The sequence below is a fragment of the Gorilla gorilla genome, chromosome 4 (assembly GCF_029281585.2).
Source record: "Gorilla gorilla gorilla isolate KB3781 chromosome 4, NHGRI_mGorGor1-v2.1_pri, whole genome shotgun sequence".
Taxonomy (NCBI): Eukaryota; Metazoa; Chordata; class Mammalia; order Primates; family Hominidae; genus Gorilla; species Gorilla gorilla.
Genome location: NC_073228.2, coordinates 60,239,082 through 60,255,396, shown reverse-complemented (window position 1 = coordinate 60,255,396; position 16,315 = coordinate 60,239,082). Strand labels below are relative to the sequence as shown.

Sequence of the window (16,315 nt, the reverse complement as noted above, 5' to 3'; positions counted from 1 at the left end):
AAACTCAGGCAAAGGCACCACCAGGCACAAAGGTTTCTGGTGAGAAAAGTGACACCCCAAGGATTCTGTGACAGTATGAAGATAGTTTCCTAAGGAAAACAGTTTTACTTGCTTTTTTCAGATGCCTGGGGCAATTATAAGACCTGGACCACCTTTAATCAAATTGTCAGTTTGAGGCTTTTTCAAGCTACCCGGCTAGTATGAGTTTGGGTTGCAAACCACCTAAAAGCTCACTTATGATTATAAATTCCCAAGAGAGATTCACACCCCCTCCACCCATGGCTGAGTGCCAAGGACCAAGACAGGCAGTTTTCCTTACTGATAATGGGGAATTACTTCTAGTTCATTCTACATGTAGCCCTTTAAAGACTCACCATTGTGTGTGTGTGTGCACAGAATTCCTTATTAGATACCCTACTTTGGGCAGGCCCTGGGCTTCACTTCAAGGACCCAGCCTTGAATAACTATATTCAAAGTTACCCACTTCAACAAATCCCCACAGGGTGAGGGGCAGCTTTAGGGGTTTTTTCCTTCACTCAGTTAACTTCTGTATTCACTCAACTCCTGGCTTGTATATTTCTTACTTTTCGTTAGTTCATGGCTAGATTCAAGATGTTGATTTTTATATTTTATCTAACATTTTAGGTGTTTTCAGTTGGCTTTAGTGGGCACCTCACTCACCATGTTGCCAGAAAATGCATTATTCATATATTTTTGAGGTCTTTACACCTATGTTTCTAAGTTAAATTGATCTCTAATTTTATTTTCTCATATTAAGCTTGTATTAAGGTAATATTAATCTCATTAAATGAGTTGAGTAGTTGCCTCTCTTCTTCCCACCCTCCAAAACAGTTTCCATATGATAGGGATTAATGGCTCCACAAAGGTTTTATAAAACTGATTTGTAAAACCATCTAGATCTGATGTCCTTGGCAACATTGGGAAAAGGTGGATTTATCATCAGTTATTCGGATTCTTTAAGGTTACTGATATATTCAGGTTGCCCCTTTCTTCTTGAATTAATTTTGATGACTTTTTTTTTCTAGAAAACCATCTACATTTTCAAATTCATTGGCATATAGTTATCCATAATATTCTGATACTTTAAAAAAATCTCCATAATGTCTGCACAGTAATAGCCCTTTTTTTGTTCATACTTTTTAAATTTACCAGCTTTATTAGAGGTCTTATTGATTACTTTTTTGTTCCATTACTTTAAAGTTTTACTATTTTAAAAAATATTTTCTTACTTCTTTCTTCAGGTTTTCTTTGGAGTTCCTTTTCTGGCTTCTTAAGTTGCGCTTAGCTCATTAACTTTTCAGTCTTTCTTGTTATTTTACAAAGGCATAACAAATGGATCACTTTAGCAGTATTCTATAAATTCTGACAAATTTTTTGTCATGCACTTCCTAACATTTTGTAATTTCCATTGTGATTTCTTCTTCAAACTATGACCTGTTTAGGAGAGTACTTTTAAAGTTCCAAAACATATTACATTTTTTTAATGCTGATTTTTATTTTACTTGCTTTGAAGATGAAAACTGTATCTGTATATGCACTTCTTCAAAATAGTTGAGATGGCTGAGCATGGTGGCTCACATCTGTAATCCCAGTGCTTTAGGAGGCCGAGGTGGGTGGATGACCTGAGATCAGGAGTTCAAGACCAACCTGGTCAACACGGTGAAACCCCATCTGTACTAAAAATACAAAAAAAAAAAAAATTTAGCCGGGTGTGGTGGCACACACCTGTAATCCCAGCTACTCAGGAGGCTGAGGTGTGAGAATTGCTTGAACCCAGGAGGCAGAGAGGTTGCAGTGAGCTGAGATCGCACCATGGCACTCCAACCTGGGCAACAAGGCAAGATTCCATCTGAACACACACACACACACACACACACACACGAAACCAAAATGGTTTCCTTTGTCATCTATTATGTGGTCAATTCTTGTAAATGTTCCATGTATACTTTATTTTATTATTTTTTTGAGATGGAGTCTCGCTCTGTTGCCCAGGCTGGAATGCATTGGCACCATCTTGCTCACTGCTATCTCCACCTCCTGGGTTCAAGTGATTCTCCTGCCTCAGCCTCCTGAGTAGCTGGTACAACAGGCCACCATGCCCAGCTTATTTTTGTATTTTTATTAGAGACAGGGTTTCACTATGCTGGACAGGCTGGTCTTGAACTCTTGACCTCAAGTGATCCTCCCACCTTGGCCTCCCAAAGTGCTGGGATTACAGGTGTAAGCCGCCATGTCTGGCCTCGATGTATACTTTAAAGGCATATGTATTTCCTATTTTCTGGGTACGGGGTTCCTTTGATCTATTAGATAAAGTTTAAATTTGGTTTTCAAAGCTTCTGCATTCTCACTAACATTTTTGTCTGCTTCATCTATCATTTATCTTTCTGACAGCACTGGTTTAAAATCTCCCACTATGATGGTGGACTTGTCAATTTTTCCTTTAAAATTTTTCAGGTTTTCTTTTTCTTTATAGAATTTACAAGAAGCATGGGTATGTTGTTAGGTACCATGTTAGTTCAACATGGCTTGTCTTGGATAATTTTGATATCACTAGTTTATCCGTATTAATACTTGCTTTCTTAAATTCTATGTTCTTTCACATGAATGTTGCTTTTAACCATTTTTGGTGAGAGGTGGCTTGATATCTTTCTACGTCTTTGTTTTTGAGCTTTCTGCATAGTGTTATTTATGTGTGTCTTGTTTTTGAGCTTTCTGCATAGTGTTATTTATGTGTGTCTCCTCTAAGGAGCATATAGCTGGATTTTCCACCTATCTAGTCTGCTTAGTCTATTTACATTATGATGAATACCAATTATTTAGATTTATTTCTATCATATTATTTTGTTCTAAATGCAACTCTTTTTTTTTCTGCTGTCCTCTAGAACCCCTCAGTCTGGCTTTACCTTCTTGCCTTCTATTGTACTGATAAGTTGTCTATATTCTTCTGCTTATCTCTGCTCCCTCCCTTCTCCCCTGACCTCCATACACACATGGATTGGGAAGCTGTAGCAGAGATTGCTAGGTTAGTTCCCTACTTTATGTCCAGTATCTTTTTCTTACTTTAAAACAGAATTCTTATTGCTAGCTGAGTGCACTGCTGACCAGAATGAAAATGTCCTTCCCAGCTTCCCTGACAACTCCATATAGCAAATGGGGTGTAGCTAAAGTGTGTCAAACTTCCAGGAAGTCTCTTTAAAAAGGAGGAAGTTCCAGCTGCCATCATGGACCAGGAGGTTGGGTGCCAAGCACTAGGATGGTAGAGCAGAAGGACAGAAAGAACTTGGGTCTCTAATAACTTTGGAGCTGCCATACCAGTCCTGGGATGCCTTCTTCTATACTTCATTTATAGGAGAGAGTAATAAATGTCTCTCTTATTTAAGCTACTAATTCAGGGATCTGTTTTATTAGAAGTTGAATGCAATTCCTGATACAGAAATTACAGAAGGTTCTAGAATTTTTATTTCTTTACATGGCACATTAACTACCAAGTTTAGAAAACAAAACAATTCTTTTTCTAGTTAATTGACTAACTGTAGTTAACTGAATATTTAAAAGTCTTTCATGAAATTCAGTGTTCAACTGTTTCTTGTGTCCTGTGTCTTCCTTCCAGGTTCACTTTTCTTCTTGCTGGATGAAGCAGGCTGCAGTTGACATGCAAAGAAAAGCTGAGATACAAGAGTGAAGAGTCCTAACGGCATCCCGGCCTCCAGTGCCAGTGTCCTTACCCCTGCCTTTCTGGAGGTTTGATTATATAAGCCAACAAATTGTGCTTATATGCGGTCACTTGAGGCCAAAGAATCCTGACAAAAGGAGATAGAAAGCGACCGCACAGATGTGTTCCTGTGGCGTTTGCCTAATTTATCTACAGTGAAGTAACCAGAAACAGTATGGATTCAAATTCTTAGAGAGGAAGTTGATTTTTTAAAAAAAGATAACGAAGAAGAAACTACATAGGAGAAGCACCAGAAGAGAAAGATAAAAATGAAGAAACTAAAAATAACATGGCTCAGAATGCTGCCTAATTTATCAAACTTGCCAACAGCAGCAGTTAGGGGTAGAAATATGTTCTTTAAGGGAAAAAACAGACAAAAGTTATCAAATAGTATTAGTCCTTAAAGAAACAATAAAAAACACAAATAATTGTCAATAATACATCTTTTTTTTTTTTTTTTTTTGAGACAAGGTCCTGCTCTTTCACCCAGACTGGAGTGTAGTGGTGTGATCTTGGCTCACTGCAACCTCTGCCTCCCAGGCTCAAGCAATCCTCCCACCTTAGCCTCCAGAGTAGCTGGGACCACAGGCATGTGCCACCATGCCTGGCTAATTTTGTGACTTTTTGTAGAGGAGGTCTCATTATATTGCCCAGGCTGGTCTCCAGTGATCCTCCCGCCTCAGCCTCCTGAGTAGCTGGGACTGTGGGTGCATGCCACCATGCCTGGCTAATTTTTTAACTTTTTGTAGAAAGGAGGTCTCACTATATTGTCCAGGCTGGTCTCAAGTGATCCTCCTGCCTTGGCCTCCCAAAGTGCTGGGATTACAGGCATAAGCCACAACACCCAGGCCAATACGTCTTTACATTTCAATTATTTAAAACAGCCTAAGGACAATACTTGCATCCTAAATTTCCTCTTAAACCTCTCTGGCCACTTTGTACTCAAACACAATATATAAATGGTACATTTTACAACTTAATTCAAGACTCTACTTATTTATTTTGGCCAGGTCCTGTTTTCAGCACAGCGCTAAAGTTCCTTTTGCTGGGCATGCTGTGCCTTATATATTTTTCAAATCCAAGATTTTTCCCTTGACCATGACAGTAGAATAAAAAGCTCAAATTCAAGACAGATACTAATCTAGGACACAAATAATCGTTCCACTGAGGTGAGATTTTTAAAAATGTAGGAATAAAAATTCTATTATAACATTCACTTTATACATATTCTTCAATCTACATATGATTACCTAAAAAGCAAATCATATATACATTCTTTATAATACATCAAGAGGAAATCTATGAGTTAAAATGGATATTTAGAAAAGAAAATAATTACCTTTGATGCAAGGTTGTCTACTAGAGCAATCATAGAATTCTTAAACAAGGTAGCAGCAGTCAGAGGTCGCTTGGTCACCTCTGTAATGCTCAGTTTGCCTTCAGGCCACATATTCTTGAGCACAGGATTTGAACTGAGAAGCACAGAAAAAACAATTCAAATGTCACATTCAAATAAGCTGGATAAAAACTGATAAGCAATTCTGCTGAAATGTATCCTGAGAATCATAATTGGACTACAGATTCAACTCACAAGGCCTAATTGGAAAGATGATTCCATCCAGAAAATTATGCTACAAGAATAATGACTGATACTGCAATGCAAATTGAGATGTTTTTCCAAACTATAGCATATTTTAAAAATTATTTAAACTTCTTTAAAGTGACATCCTTATTATACCTACCTAGGACCCTCAAATGGTCAATATGGCTCTTACAATACATATATAAAACAAATTCATTTTTATGATGGTTAGAAAATGAGGACAAACCACTAGTAGAAAAATGATCCTCAATGTCACAGCAGAAAACATAAAAGTGGCAATATCTTTGAATTAAAGCAAATAATTTATATATTAATAGAACAGGTAACACTACAGAAAGCCTGCTCTTTAAAAAAAAAACACAGGTAGGAATATAAAATAACCATTTTTATATTGTCCCTAGGAAATCCCTTTACTGCAGTTCAAATTGTGAACAAATTTGTAGGTAGCATTGGCAGTTACAATATTTCATTGATGTGACATTAGGACTGTTGCAATCCAATTCCAAAAATGCATTTCAGGCCAATTTTCAGGTTAAAATTGTATATTCATAATTTTGCTCTGTGGAGATATTTTTAAAAACGTGTAGTGATCTCAACTGTCATTTTTTTTCTGGTTTCATTTTGGGTGCTTTTGATGTTAAAGCAGTTGGAACTCAAAATGTTGCTTGCTTCCTAGAAATTTTTATCAGAAAAAAACTTTTCTTAAAAAATTGGGGGTTGAGCAACCCAAATGTCCATCAATGATAGACTGGATTAAGAAAATGTGGCACATATACACCATGGAATACTATGCAGCCATAAAAAAGGATGAGTTCATGTCCTTTGTAGGAACATGGATGAAGCTGGAAACCATCGTTCTTAGCAAACTATCGCAAGGACAAAAAACCAAACATCACATGTTCTCACTCATAGGTGGGAATTGAACAATGAGAACACTTGGACAGAGGAAACGGAACGTCACACACCAGGGCCTGTCATGGGGTGGGGGGAGGGGGAGAGATAGCATTAGGAGATATACCTAATGTAAATGACGAGTTAATGGGTGCAGCACACCAACATGGCGCATGTATACATATGTAACAAACCTGCATGCTGTGCACATGTACCCTAGAACTAAAAGTATAATAAAAAAAATTGGGGGTTGAGAAGAGAAAATAATTAACATTAGCATTCATTGCTAATTGCTCTTACTACTGCTAACATTTTACCCACTTTTTTTCCCTCATATAAAATTTTAAAAATTGAGTTGGATCCCCAAAGCACTCAGAATATTTCTGTATGTAGGTGCTCAAAATAATAGCTGCAAGATGAAAGAGCAGATGAGCGCAGAGCGAAGAAGATAAATGGTAATGTGTGGATTGACTGGGTCTGTGAACACAGACAGAGCAACACTCCCAGCCCCCACCATCACCAGCAAGCAGTGCCAACTACTGTCAAAGTGGCTACAAAATGCTGCAATAACCTGTGGCTTATGAACCCAGTTTCATTACTTTCTAGTCCTATTCCATAATTTTCCATTTGTACACATATCAAAATGACTACATAGATGTATATTGTTTTTCCTTAACTTTTTCATTCTTATCTTTAGCACAGAAATAATTTAAGGCAACGTTCTCAACTTACAGTGCACATAGTGCCTGAATGCCATTCTAACATTTACTGAATAGAATTTTCAGAAATTAGAAAATTGCACTTTGTGTACTTTGAAAATTCTGACACATGTTAAGAGACTGTTTCTTTTAGTCACTGGTGTTTGGTCTATGCAGTTTCTACTCCAAATTCTTTGTCTACCTTACTCACTGTTGGCCATATTTGGAGACTATTCCTGTACTACACTGTAAAGGTTGGAAATGAAGGAAATAAGGTAATATGTTAAATAGCAGAATTGATACAAAATGAATCCAAACAGTTGTAGGGAGTCATTTTAAAGAGAAAGAAATTTCAGGCCAAGTCATGACTGTAATATTTTTGTTTTTCTGAGACAGGGTCTCACTCTGTCACCTAGGCTGGAGTGCAGTGGTGAGATGATAGCTCACTGCAGCCTCGACCTTCCAGGCTCAAGTGATACTCCACTTCAGTCTCCCAAGTAGCTGGGACTACAGGCACGTGCCACCATGCCTGGCTAACTTTTTAATTTTTTGTAGAATGGTCTCCCTATGTTGTCCAGGCTGGTCTCAAACTCCTGGGCTCAAGCGATTCTCCCACCTCAGCCTCCCAAAGTGCTGGGATTACAGGTGTCAGCCACCATGCCCAGCCTGAATGTAATATTAACAAAATAGTTTTCAACATATTTTAAATACCAGAACCCTTATCTTAAAAGGGAAGCTCCTCCAGAGACCCAGTATGTATAATAGGTAAGGCAGATCTCATCTGGCTAACAAGACAGCAGTAAAGAGTAAAAGTTTGTGCACTTGGAATGCAAAATGCTTGCTCCCTTCCTCCCTCCATTTACACAGACACACACAGACACAGACACACACATACATGCATGCATACATGTGTGTATATTATCAAGGTCTGCAGAACTAGAATCCAAGGAACATTGCTTAAATATAATTATATTGCTGGGTGTAGTGGTGCATGCCTGTACCCTCAGTTACTGGGGAGGCAGAGTTGGGAGAATCACTTGAGCCCAGGAGTTCAGGGTTACAGTGAGCTATGATCACATCACTGTGCTCCAGGCTGGGCGACTGGGATACCACTTCTAAAAAAAAAAAAAAAAAAAAGAAAAGAAAAATCATTATATTAACATATACAAAGAAAAAATGGATTCAAATTTTGGAAGGTTATTAGCCATGGAAGCATCAAATAGTGTCCAGAGATGAAGGTGGCTCATTCCAATACCATCTAGGAGGATGGTTTTATCCAAAAAAAAAAAAAAGTCAAGACTTCCCATCTCATGGGCAAGGCCTTTCCTATTATGGAATATACACAATATGCTGCATTTAATAGACTTTCAATCTTTCACCCCTTTGGCAAAACTATTCCTATTGTGAAATGGAGTCATCTTAGCCTGATGCCTTTATTTGTTGGGTTTATCTAAGTTCCTTTGTTCTGATTCTGTGCTTACCAGGCAACTAAGCATTCTGGATTCCATGGGTAATAATGAATCAGAGTTCTCACTGCTATTTGACTTCCCAAGCAGGTTTTCCAATAGGGAAAAACAGCCTGTTACATCAACACAATTACAGTTGGCTCTCCATATCCATGGCTTCCACATTCAACATATACCATGGATAGAAAATATTTTTCACTTTGGGAGGCCAAGGCGGGCGGATCACGAGGTCAGGAGATCGAGACCATCCTGGCTAACACGGTGAAACCCCGTCTCTACTAAAAATACAAAAAATTAGCCGGGCGTGGTGGTGGGCGCCTGTAGTCCCAGCTACTCAGGAGGCTGAGGCAGGAGAATGGCGTGAACCCGGGAGGCGGAGCTTGCAGTGAGCCAAGCCGTGCCACTGCACTACAGCCTGGGCGACAGAGTGAGACTCCGTCTCAAAAAAAAAAAAAAATAAAGTAAATTAAAAAAAATTTTTTTTTTAAAGATGGTTGTGCCTGTGCTAGACATGTACAGACTTTTTTGAGGGGTCATTATTCTCTAAACAATACAACAACTATTTACATAGCACTTACATTTCATTAGGTTTTATAAGTAATCTAGACATGATTTAAAGTATCTGGGAGGATGTGTGTAGGTTATATGTAAATACCACACCATTTTATATAAGGGACTTGAACATGTATGGATTTTGGTATCTTCAGTGGAGGAGGGTACCAGATGGAATTAATCCCCCATGGATACTTCGGGACAACTGTATTCCATTCCATGTTACTGTCAGATTTTCCACTAGAGATAAATCCACATGCTGTTTGGTTTCTACACTGGCCTGGAGAGCCTGGGCTATGTTAGTTCACCACTGAAAGGTGAAGCTGTTCTCAGCAGCTGAACCTCTGGGCCATGGTACATTCACAAAGTTAACAAACATCACCTCATGCAGCCTCTTGGTACAGAGACTGGCAACACACCCTGATGGTACTACTGGCCAAATAAGGCTGTTTTTTCTAAGTTGAGCTTTTAACATTTTCTGCACAGAGAAATGCTGGACTCTGTCATTTGTCCCTCAAAATGAATGTACCTTACCTGATAAATTAAGCATTGACATTCCCTTCTGAAAGTCCCTTTTCCCCATGCCCAGTTCTTCCAAGGATCCTCTCTCACATTCCTGTCTCTGTAACTTTCTACTGATGATAGTGCCATCATTAATCTTGGTGGCTTCAACATCCACACAGATGAATCATTTGATAACAATTCTTGAAAGAACAGTTTAAACACAATGTCTCTATATTCTCATTTCCTGTATTCCCTTGAGCTCACATCAATGAGATATTTGTCTTCCATGCTACATGGAAACCAGTGTTGTCAAGAGTCCCACTGACCTTGGCGTTAGCAAATCCAATGGTCAATCTTGGTCCTCTCATCACTCCTGCTTTTGACAAGATTTGATGTAGTGTATCGTTTTTTTCTTCTTTAAACATTTTTTCTTGGCTTGGCCTCTGTGACACCAGATTCCTTGTTTACTTCCTTCCTCACTGGCATGCTCTCAGTTTCCTTTGCTAGTTCCTCTTTCCTTGTTTGTCTCTACATGTTACAGTGTCTCAGGAATTAGTCTTTTTAACCTCTTCTCTTTTTAAATCTACGCTCACTCCCTAGATACTCTCATCTAGTCTATGGCTTTAAATACAATCAATACACTGATGACTGTGAATTTATATCTCTAGCCCCACCTTTCCCCTGAGATCCAGATGCATAGTTGCAATTGCTGATTTGGCACTTTTAATTGGGTATCCAAAATGCACTTCAGATATAACATATCCAAAACAAAACTCTTAATTTCCCTGAACCAATTAGCATTTCCTCTTGTCTTCTCCTATCAGGCTCAGGTATCACCTTTGATTTCTGTCTTCCTCTCACACCACACATTGTCTCTACCAGCAAATCTTGTCAACTCTACTTTCAAAATATCACCCAATCTGACCCCCTTTCATTATCTCCGTCACTACCACCCAGGCCTCAGCCTGCATTATTATTATTATTATTGTTATTATTATTATTATTATTTTGAGACAGAGTCTCACTCTGTCGCCCAGGCTGGAGTGCAGTGGCGCGATCTCGGCTCACTGCAAGCTCTGCCTCCCAGGTTCATGCCATTCTCCTGCCTCAGCCTCCTGAGTAGCTGGGAGTACAGGCACTCACCGCCACACCCGGCTAATTTTTTCATATTTTTAGTAGAGATGGGGTTTCACCATGTGAGCCAGGATGGTTTCAATCTCCTGACCTCGTGATCTGCCCGCCTCAGGCTCCCAAAGTGCTGGGATTACAGGTGTGAGCCACTGCGCCCAGCCTCAGCCTGCATTATTAAAATCGCCTCCTTTACTGTCTATTTCCATGCTAGTCCCTTAATGTGTGCATTTTACATAGTAGTAGCAGCAGTGATATCTTTAAAACATAAATCACATCACATCACATCATAAATTCCAACACTTCCCTTCATACTTTCTTCTTACGTGGACTCAGGCTCTTTATGATCCAGGCTCTACCTACCTTTCTAAAGTCACTCTTTCCATCCCTCACTCTGTTTTCAGCCACAATGGCCTTGCTATCAATACACTCAAGCTCATTCCCACCTTGTGGCCTTGGTACTAGCTTTTCTCTCTGCCTGGAATGCTCTTCCTCCAGCATGGCTCCCTCCTTCACTTAACTCAGGTCTCTGCTGAAATGTCACCTCTATAAGAGGCCTTTTCTGACTACCCTATCTATAATTCCTTCCCAGCCCCTCCTCATCTGTACCCTTCAATCTGTTACCTACTTTATTTTTCTGCACAGCACTTGTCACAAACTGAAAGTTGTTTCCTTGTTTATTAACTGTCACCTTTACTAGACTATAATCTCCATGAGGCCAGGGACTTTGCCTACATTTTTTCACAGCTGTATCCCAGAACATAGAAGAAAGTGTGTCTCAAAGGTACTCAATACATTTTTGATAATCTACTGAGCAACTGACTAAGCAGACTTAACAAATGAGTGAATACAGTTCTTTAACCCATAGAAAGATGACCAGGAATCCTCTTTCTTCTTCATGGACCTTCTTTTTAAAGTATCCATACTGGATTTAAACTTGTTATCATTTGCCTAGTTTTATTTTGCCATAACTTTTCCACATTTTGTTGGTTTGTGAGAAGATTCTGTCTGCTCAGTCACTATCAGGGCTCACTGACACTAGATGCCACTCTGATATCAGAGCGGTCTCTTATTTGGGGGTGAAGATACTACAATGGGAATCTGAGTATGCAAAACTTCTAGCTGGGCCAGATGTCACCTGACACTTCTTCATCATACCGGCCTGGCCTGAGGACTGCTGAGTATACTGGTAGGGGATGCTGGAAGGCTGGCAGCAGTGAGCACAGAAGCTGAGGCAACCCAAGGGAAATCAAAGCAAATCATATTATTAGCAGGTCCCCGCCCAAAATTTATAGATTTTATCATCAAGTTAGTTATATGCTATTTATTAAGTCTGATAAAGCAGAACAAGAAAATGTGCCAGAAACTCTTAAAATTGCATATTAATATAACCATGTGCATATATTACATATGTCAATGAGCTTAATCTAGAGTTAATAAAATTTCAATCTTACCTGTTATACATAAGGCGCTTGAAATCTTGAAATAAAGTATCTTTATTTTTGTCAATAAAACCAATGACAGAATAGCTAACAGGGAAAAATCACAGAAAACATGTATTATTTACCAAGCAAGAGCCACATTTAAGTTTTTCCAGGAGGCAACAAGCCTTTCCACCGCTAATTATGCAATCAATAATCTAAAAGCTGATATTGTTCATCTTGTTCTGTATTAAAGGATACCAAATTTACCTACTAAATAGAAGGGAATTTTCATCAGTACTATTATGATTAAGATGATAATTCCCTACTGGTTTATTGCTTACCTCAAGAAGATGACTTTTTAAAAGATAGCTGTATTTATCATCCAGCATTCCTAAGATAAAAGCAAAACAGCAACATACAGGAACTAACAGTCTCATCCGTAGGGAGGTCAAGTGACTTGCCTAAGGTTCACTCAATGTTGAGGGTAGGATAAAAGATTCCAAGAAGAACTGCAAAGGATGGTAATAATTGGATAAGCAGAGGAGAAAAAGGCAGGCAGATCGCACAGGGAAACAGATCAAATGGAGTGACGAAAGCAGGCACATGCATGGTGCTCTGGAGAGAGAATGAGGAGGCCAGTATAGATGGTTTGGAAGGGAGATGAGTAAGGTCTTGAAAGTCCAGCTAAGATTGCAGTTGGTGAGAAGAGTAGGAATAGAACTGTACTACTCCAGTGACTGGCATGGACTCTAGGAGGAGTGAATTCATTTTTGGGGTTATAAAAGTAATTGACGACTCTGGGTGATTAAGACAGAGGCTAGGAGATTAAGCAAATAGGAACTTTAGACACAGCTACACCTTACAGTTCTGCTCTCGTGCCTGTTTTCTCCCTTGACAATCAGATCAGTATAGGCAATTCTCAGATCTCTAACCTGGATTCCTTGCCTTACATATTTAATCCTGCAAGAAAGTTCCTTCAGGCTGTGCTGCCCATGGGTACTTTAAGGTTACCATACCCAAAATTATTTCCTTGCCTGCCCCGACCTAGGTCTTCTTAATACTTTCAAGTCACTTTTGACTGAACCTTTGTGATCTGATCTCAAGCTACTCTTCCAGATAGTTCTACTTCTCTGTGCTACAAAAAAGGATACACTCCAATCAGATGGACCTAGTTGCTATTTCCTGAATATTTTGTAGCACCCTTCCCACTTCTTCCTATAAGAATAATTCCTAGCATTCAAAGACCAGCATCAGCCTTCCTGGGTTTATCACACAAACCTGGAAGTATTTCCTTACTCTAAATTCCAAATGAGTAATTGCTATTACTCATATGGCAATTATTTTAGACCACTGTTATTGTATACATGTATATAAATGTTTATGTGTATATATGCGTGTTTACATGTGTATAAATAAGAACACATACAACCATACATACATGTATATACATATGTATCTTACATGGCAAGCTCTTTGAGGGCAGAGACCATACCTTATGAAGTACTGAGCACATAGAAGATACTCAGTAAAAATCCAGAAAAGGATTGAAGAGTTTAAGAAGTGAAGAGGAAGTCTGAGGCATTGAATATCCCTCAAAAGGGTTAGCTGAAGTTCTAGACTAGGAGTCTAGAAACCTAGTTATTGTCTCAGTTCTTCTGTAAATTTGCTATGTGGCATTGCGTAAGAACTTTACTCATTCTGCATAAGTTTCTTCATCTGTAAAACGAAGTGGCTGGTCTAGGTCATCTCTAAGGCCTCTATCCAGCTCTGCATTTGCGTCATTCTGAGTGGTATGAAAGTACCCTGTAAGTGAGGCTTGGATTTTTAGTGGGAGATATTTGTATAGTACTGGATCTTCCCTCTTCAGTATTATGGAACCTGGGAACAGGACCAGAAAAAGTGGAAAATGGTGCCATTCCATCACTAATGGTTAGTTTGACAGATGGTGTGATAATTTTGAGCCATATTATTTTATGGTCCTAGAATTTTAATTTAAATCAGGAACAGCTATTAAAATTTCTTCAAACATCTTTTCGGCATTTATAGAGAAGATCATTTACCTTTTTTTGTTTAATCTCTTCCTGCAATGGATTACATGTAAAGAATTCCTAATGTAAAAACTAAGAAAAAGAGTTCTTTAAACAATAAGATGAGGAGCAGTGTTCAGTGGACAGTAAAGGCATAATAAATATAGTAGGCTAAGAAATGCAGCCCCAACAAAAGTTTCACATCAAATTCCCTGGAACCTGGGAATGTTACCTTATATCATAAAATATGTGATTAATGATCTTGAGAGGAGAAGCTCATCCTACATTATTCAGATGGGCCCTACATACCATATGAAATGTCACTTTAAAATAGAGGCAGAGTGGCCAGGCTCTGTGGCTCATGACTGTAATCCTAGCACTTTGGGAGGCCAAGGCGGGCAGATCAATTGAGGTCAGGAGTTCGAAACCAGCCTGGTCAACATGGTGAAACCCCGTTTCCACTAAAAATACAAAAATTAGCCAGGCGTGGTGGTATGCGCCTGTAATCCCAGCTACTCAGGAGGCTGAGACAGGAGACTTGCTTGGGCCTGGGAGGCGGAGGTTGCAGTAAGCTGAGATCGCACCACTGCACTCCAGCCTGGGTGACAGAGCGAGACTCCATGTCAAAAAAAAGAAAAAAAAAAAAAAAGATAGACACAGAGGGACAGTTAACACAGACACACAAAGAGGAGGGCAATGTGACTGGAGTGATGCAGCTACAAGCCAAGGAATGTCCAGTGCTACTAGAAGCTGGAAAAAGGAACAGACTCCTCTCTACAGGAACCTCCAGAGAGAGTGTGGCCCTGCTGACATCTTGATTTTGAACTTTTGAACTCCAGAACTGTGAAAGAATAAGTTTTTGTTGACTTAAGCCACCGATCGTGGTTAATTTGTTACAGCAGCCCTTGGAACCTAATGTACTAAGGTAGTTATAATTTTTAGTTATACTTTCTGATCAATTTCTACTTTATTGTATTGTTAATAAAAATACGGCTAGTAAGAGTTTTACTTTTTTAAATAATATTTAGAAAATAATGTAGCAAAAATGGTTTTTGCTTATGCAGTTACCCAACTATTTGCAGATCTTCATGTACAGGAGTTATTCTCACCTAGGGGCCTTTTTATGCCTGCTGTTTCTTCTACTTGGAAAGCTTTCTCTTTTCTCTCCCCTCTTCCTAATTCATTCCCCTGACTAACCCTCTTTTACTTTTAGGACTCAATTTGGATACCACTTCCTCCAGCAAGACCTCTCTATACCCCTCTCAGTGGGTTAATTATTCCTACTCACTGCTCGTATAATGCCTGTGCTTCTCTAGTTTAACTGTTTCCATTCTTCGTTATAGTGACCTTTGATGGACGTACATGCCTATACTCTTCACTAAACTGTTGGTTCTTTAGGGCAAAGACCATCTTATCCATCTTTCTATCCCAGTTCTTAATATACTTCCATGATTTATTGACCCGCCAGCTGATTCTTACTGAACACGAACTATGCCAGGAACTGTACGAAATGTACATGGGCAAGTAGTGTGTGCTTAATAAATGGTTGAAAAGCAAGGAATGAATGAAGCTATGCCATTTTTAAGTTGAACAAATTAAAATATATTGACATATCAAATGACCAAAACATGCAAATGAATATAAAACCAATTTACATTTTTCCTGGTTGTATTTTCTAAAGTGAGGCGGCATGCAAATCATGGTAGGTACCAAGGTAAGATACTCACACTACATCGCCTGCATAATGTCGAATTCGAAAATCTCGATCAAACTCCAGAATTTTGTCTGAGGCACAGAGCTAAGAAATCAAGAAGGATATTATTTTGAAAACAGACATTTTTGCTTTCCTAAAAATATATTCCAGCTTAATATGAAATGATGATAATATCACAAATTATGACATCACATTGTGTGGGGCTTGATTTAAAAATATGGCTTATGTATTATAAAGACTAAACTTTCACTAGAAATCCACACAGCTAGACTACATTTCCTGACCACTCTTACAGCTGGATATGGCCAAGTAACCAAGTTCTGGACAATGGAGGTAAAGTGTGGCTGTTCTAGGCCCAAACTGGTGAAAAGTGAATGACTCCCCTCTGTGCTTTCTTCTCTCCTCCCACTAGTTGGATGCAGAGAGTAGTCCCTAAGGCATGGAATAGTCAGAAGATAGAGGAAGTTTGGGTCCCCGAGAGAGACATAGACTTCTATTATCTTACGACACTTTAATCTTGGCTACAGGCTAGGCATGGTGGCTCAGGCCTGTAATCCCAGCACTTTGGGAGGCTG

The 16,315-nt window shown here is 39.0% G+C and overlaps 1 protein-coding gene across 4 annotated transcripts in view; it reads right to left on the bottom strand.

The window, feature by feature from the left end:
* The window catches only part of MYO1D (myosin ID), a 384,944-nt gene that overhangs the window by 241,803 nt on the left and 126,826 nt on the right, over nucleotides 1-16,315 (bottom strand). For all 4 annotated transcript variants that reach the window (XR_010133616.1, XM_031011723.3, XM_055388511.2 and 1 more), the window contains exons 12-14: nucleotides 15,754-15,824; nucleotides 12,030-12,104; nucleotides 5,073-5,205 (exon numbers count right to left, since the gene is read on the bottom strand). Coding sequence is in view for 3 of the 4 variants with exons in the window: in XM_031011723.3 (XP_030867583.1) it covers nucleotides 5,073-5,205; nucleotides 12,030-12,104; nucleotides 15,754-15,824 (279 nt within the window). In the remaining variant the exon portion in view is untranslated. The remainder of the gene's footprint in view (nucleotides 1-5,072; nucleotides 5,206-12,029; nucleotides 12,105-15,753; nucleotides 15,825-16,315) is intronic.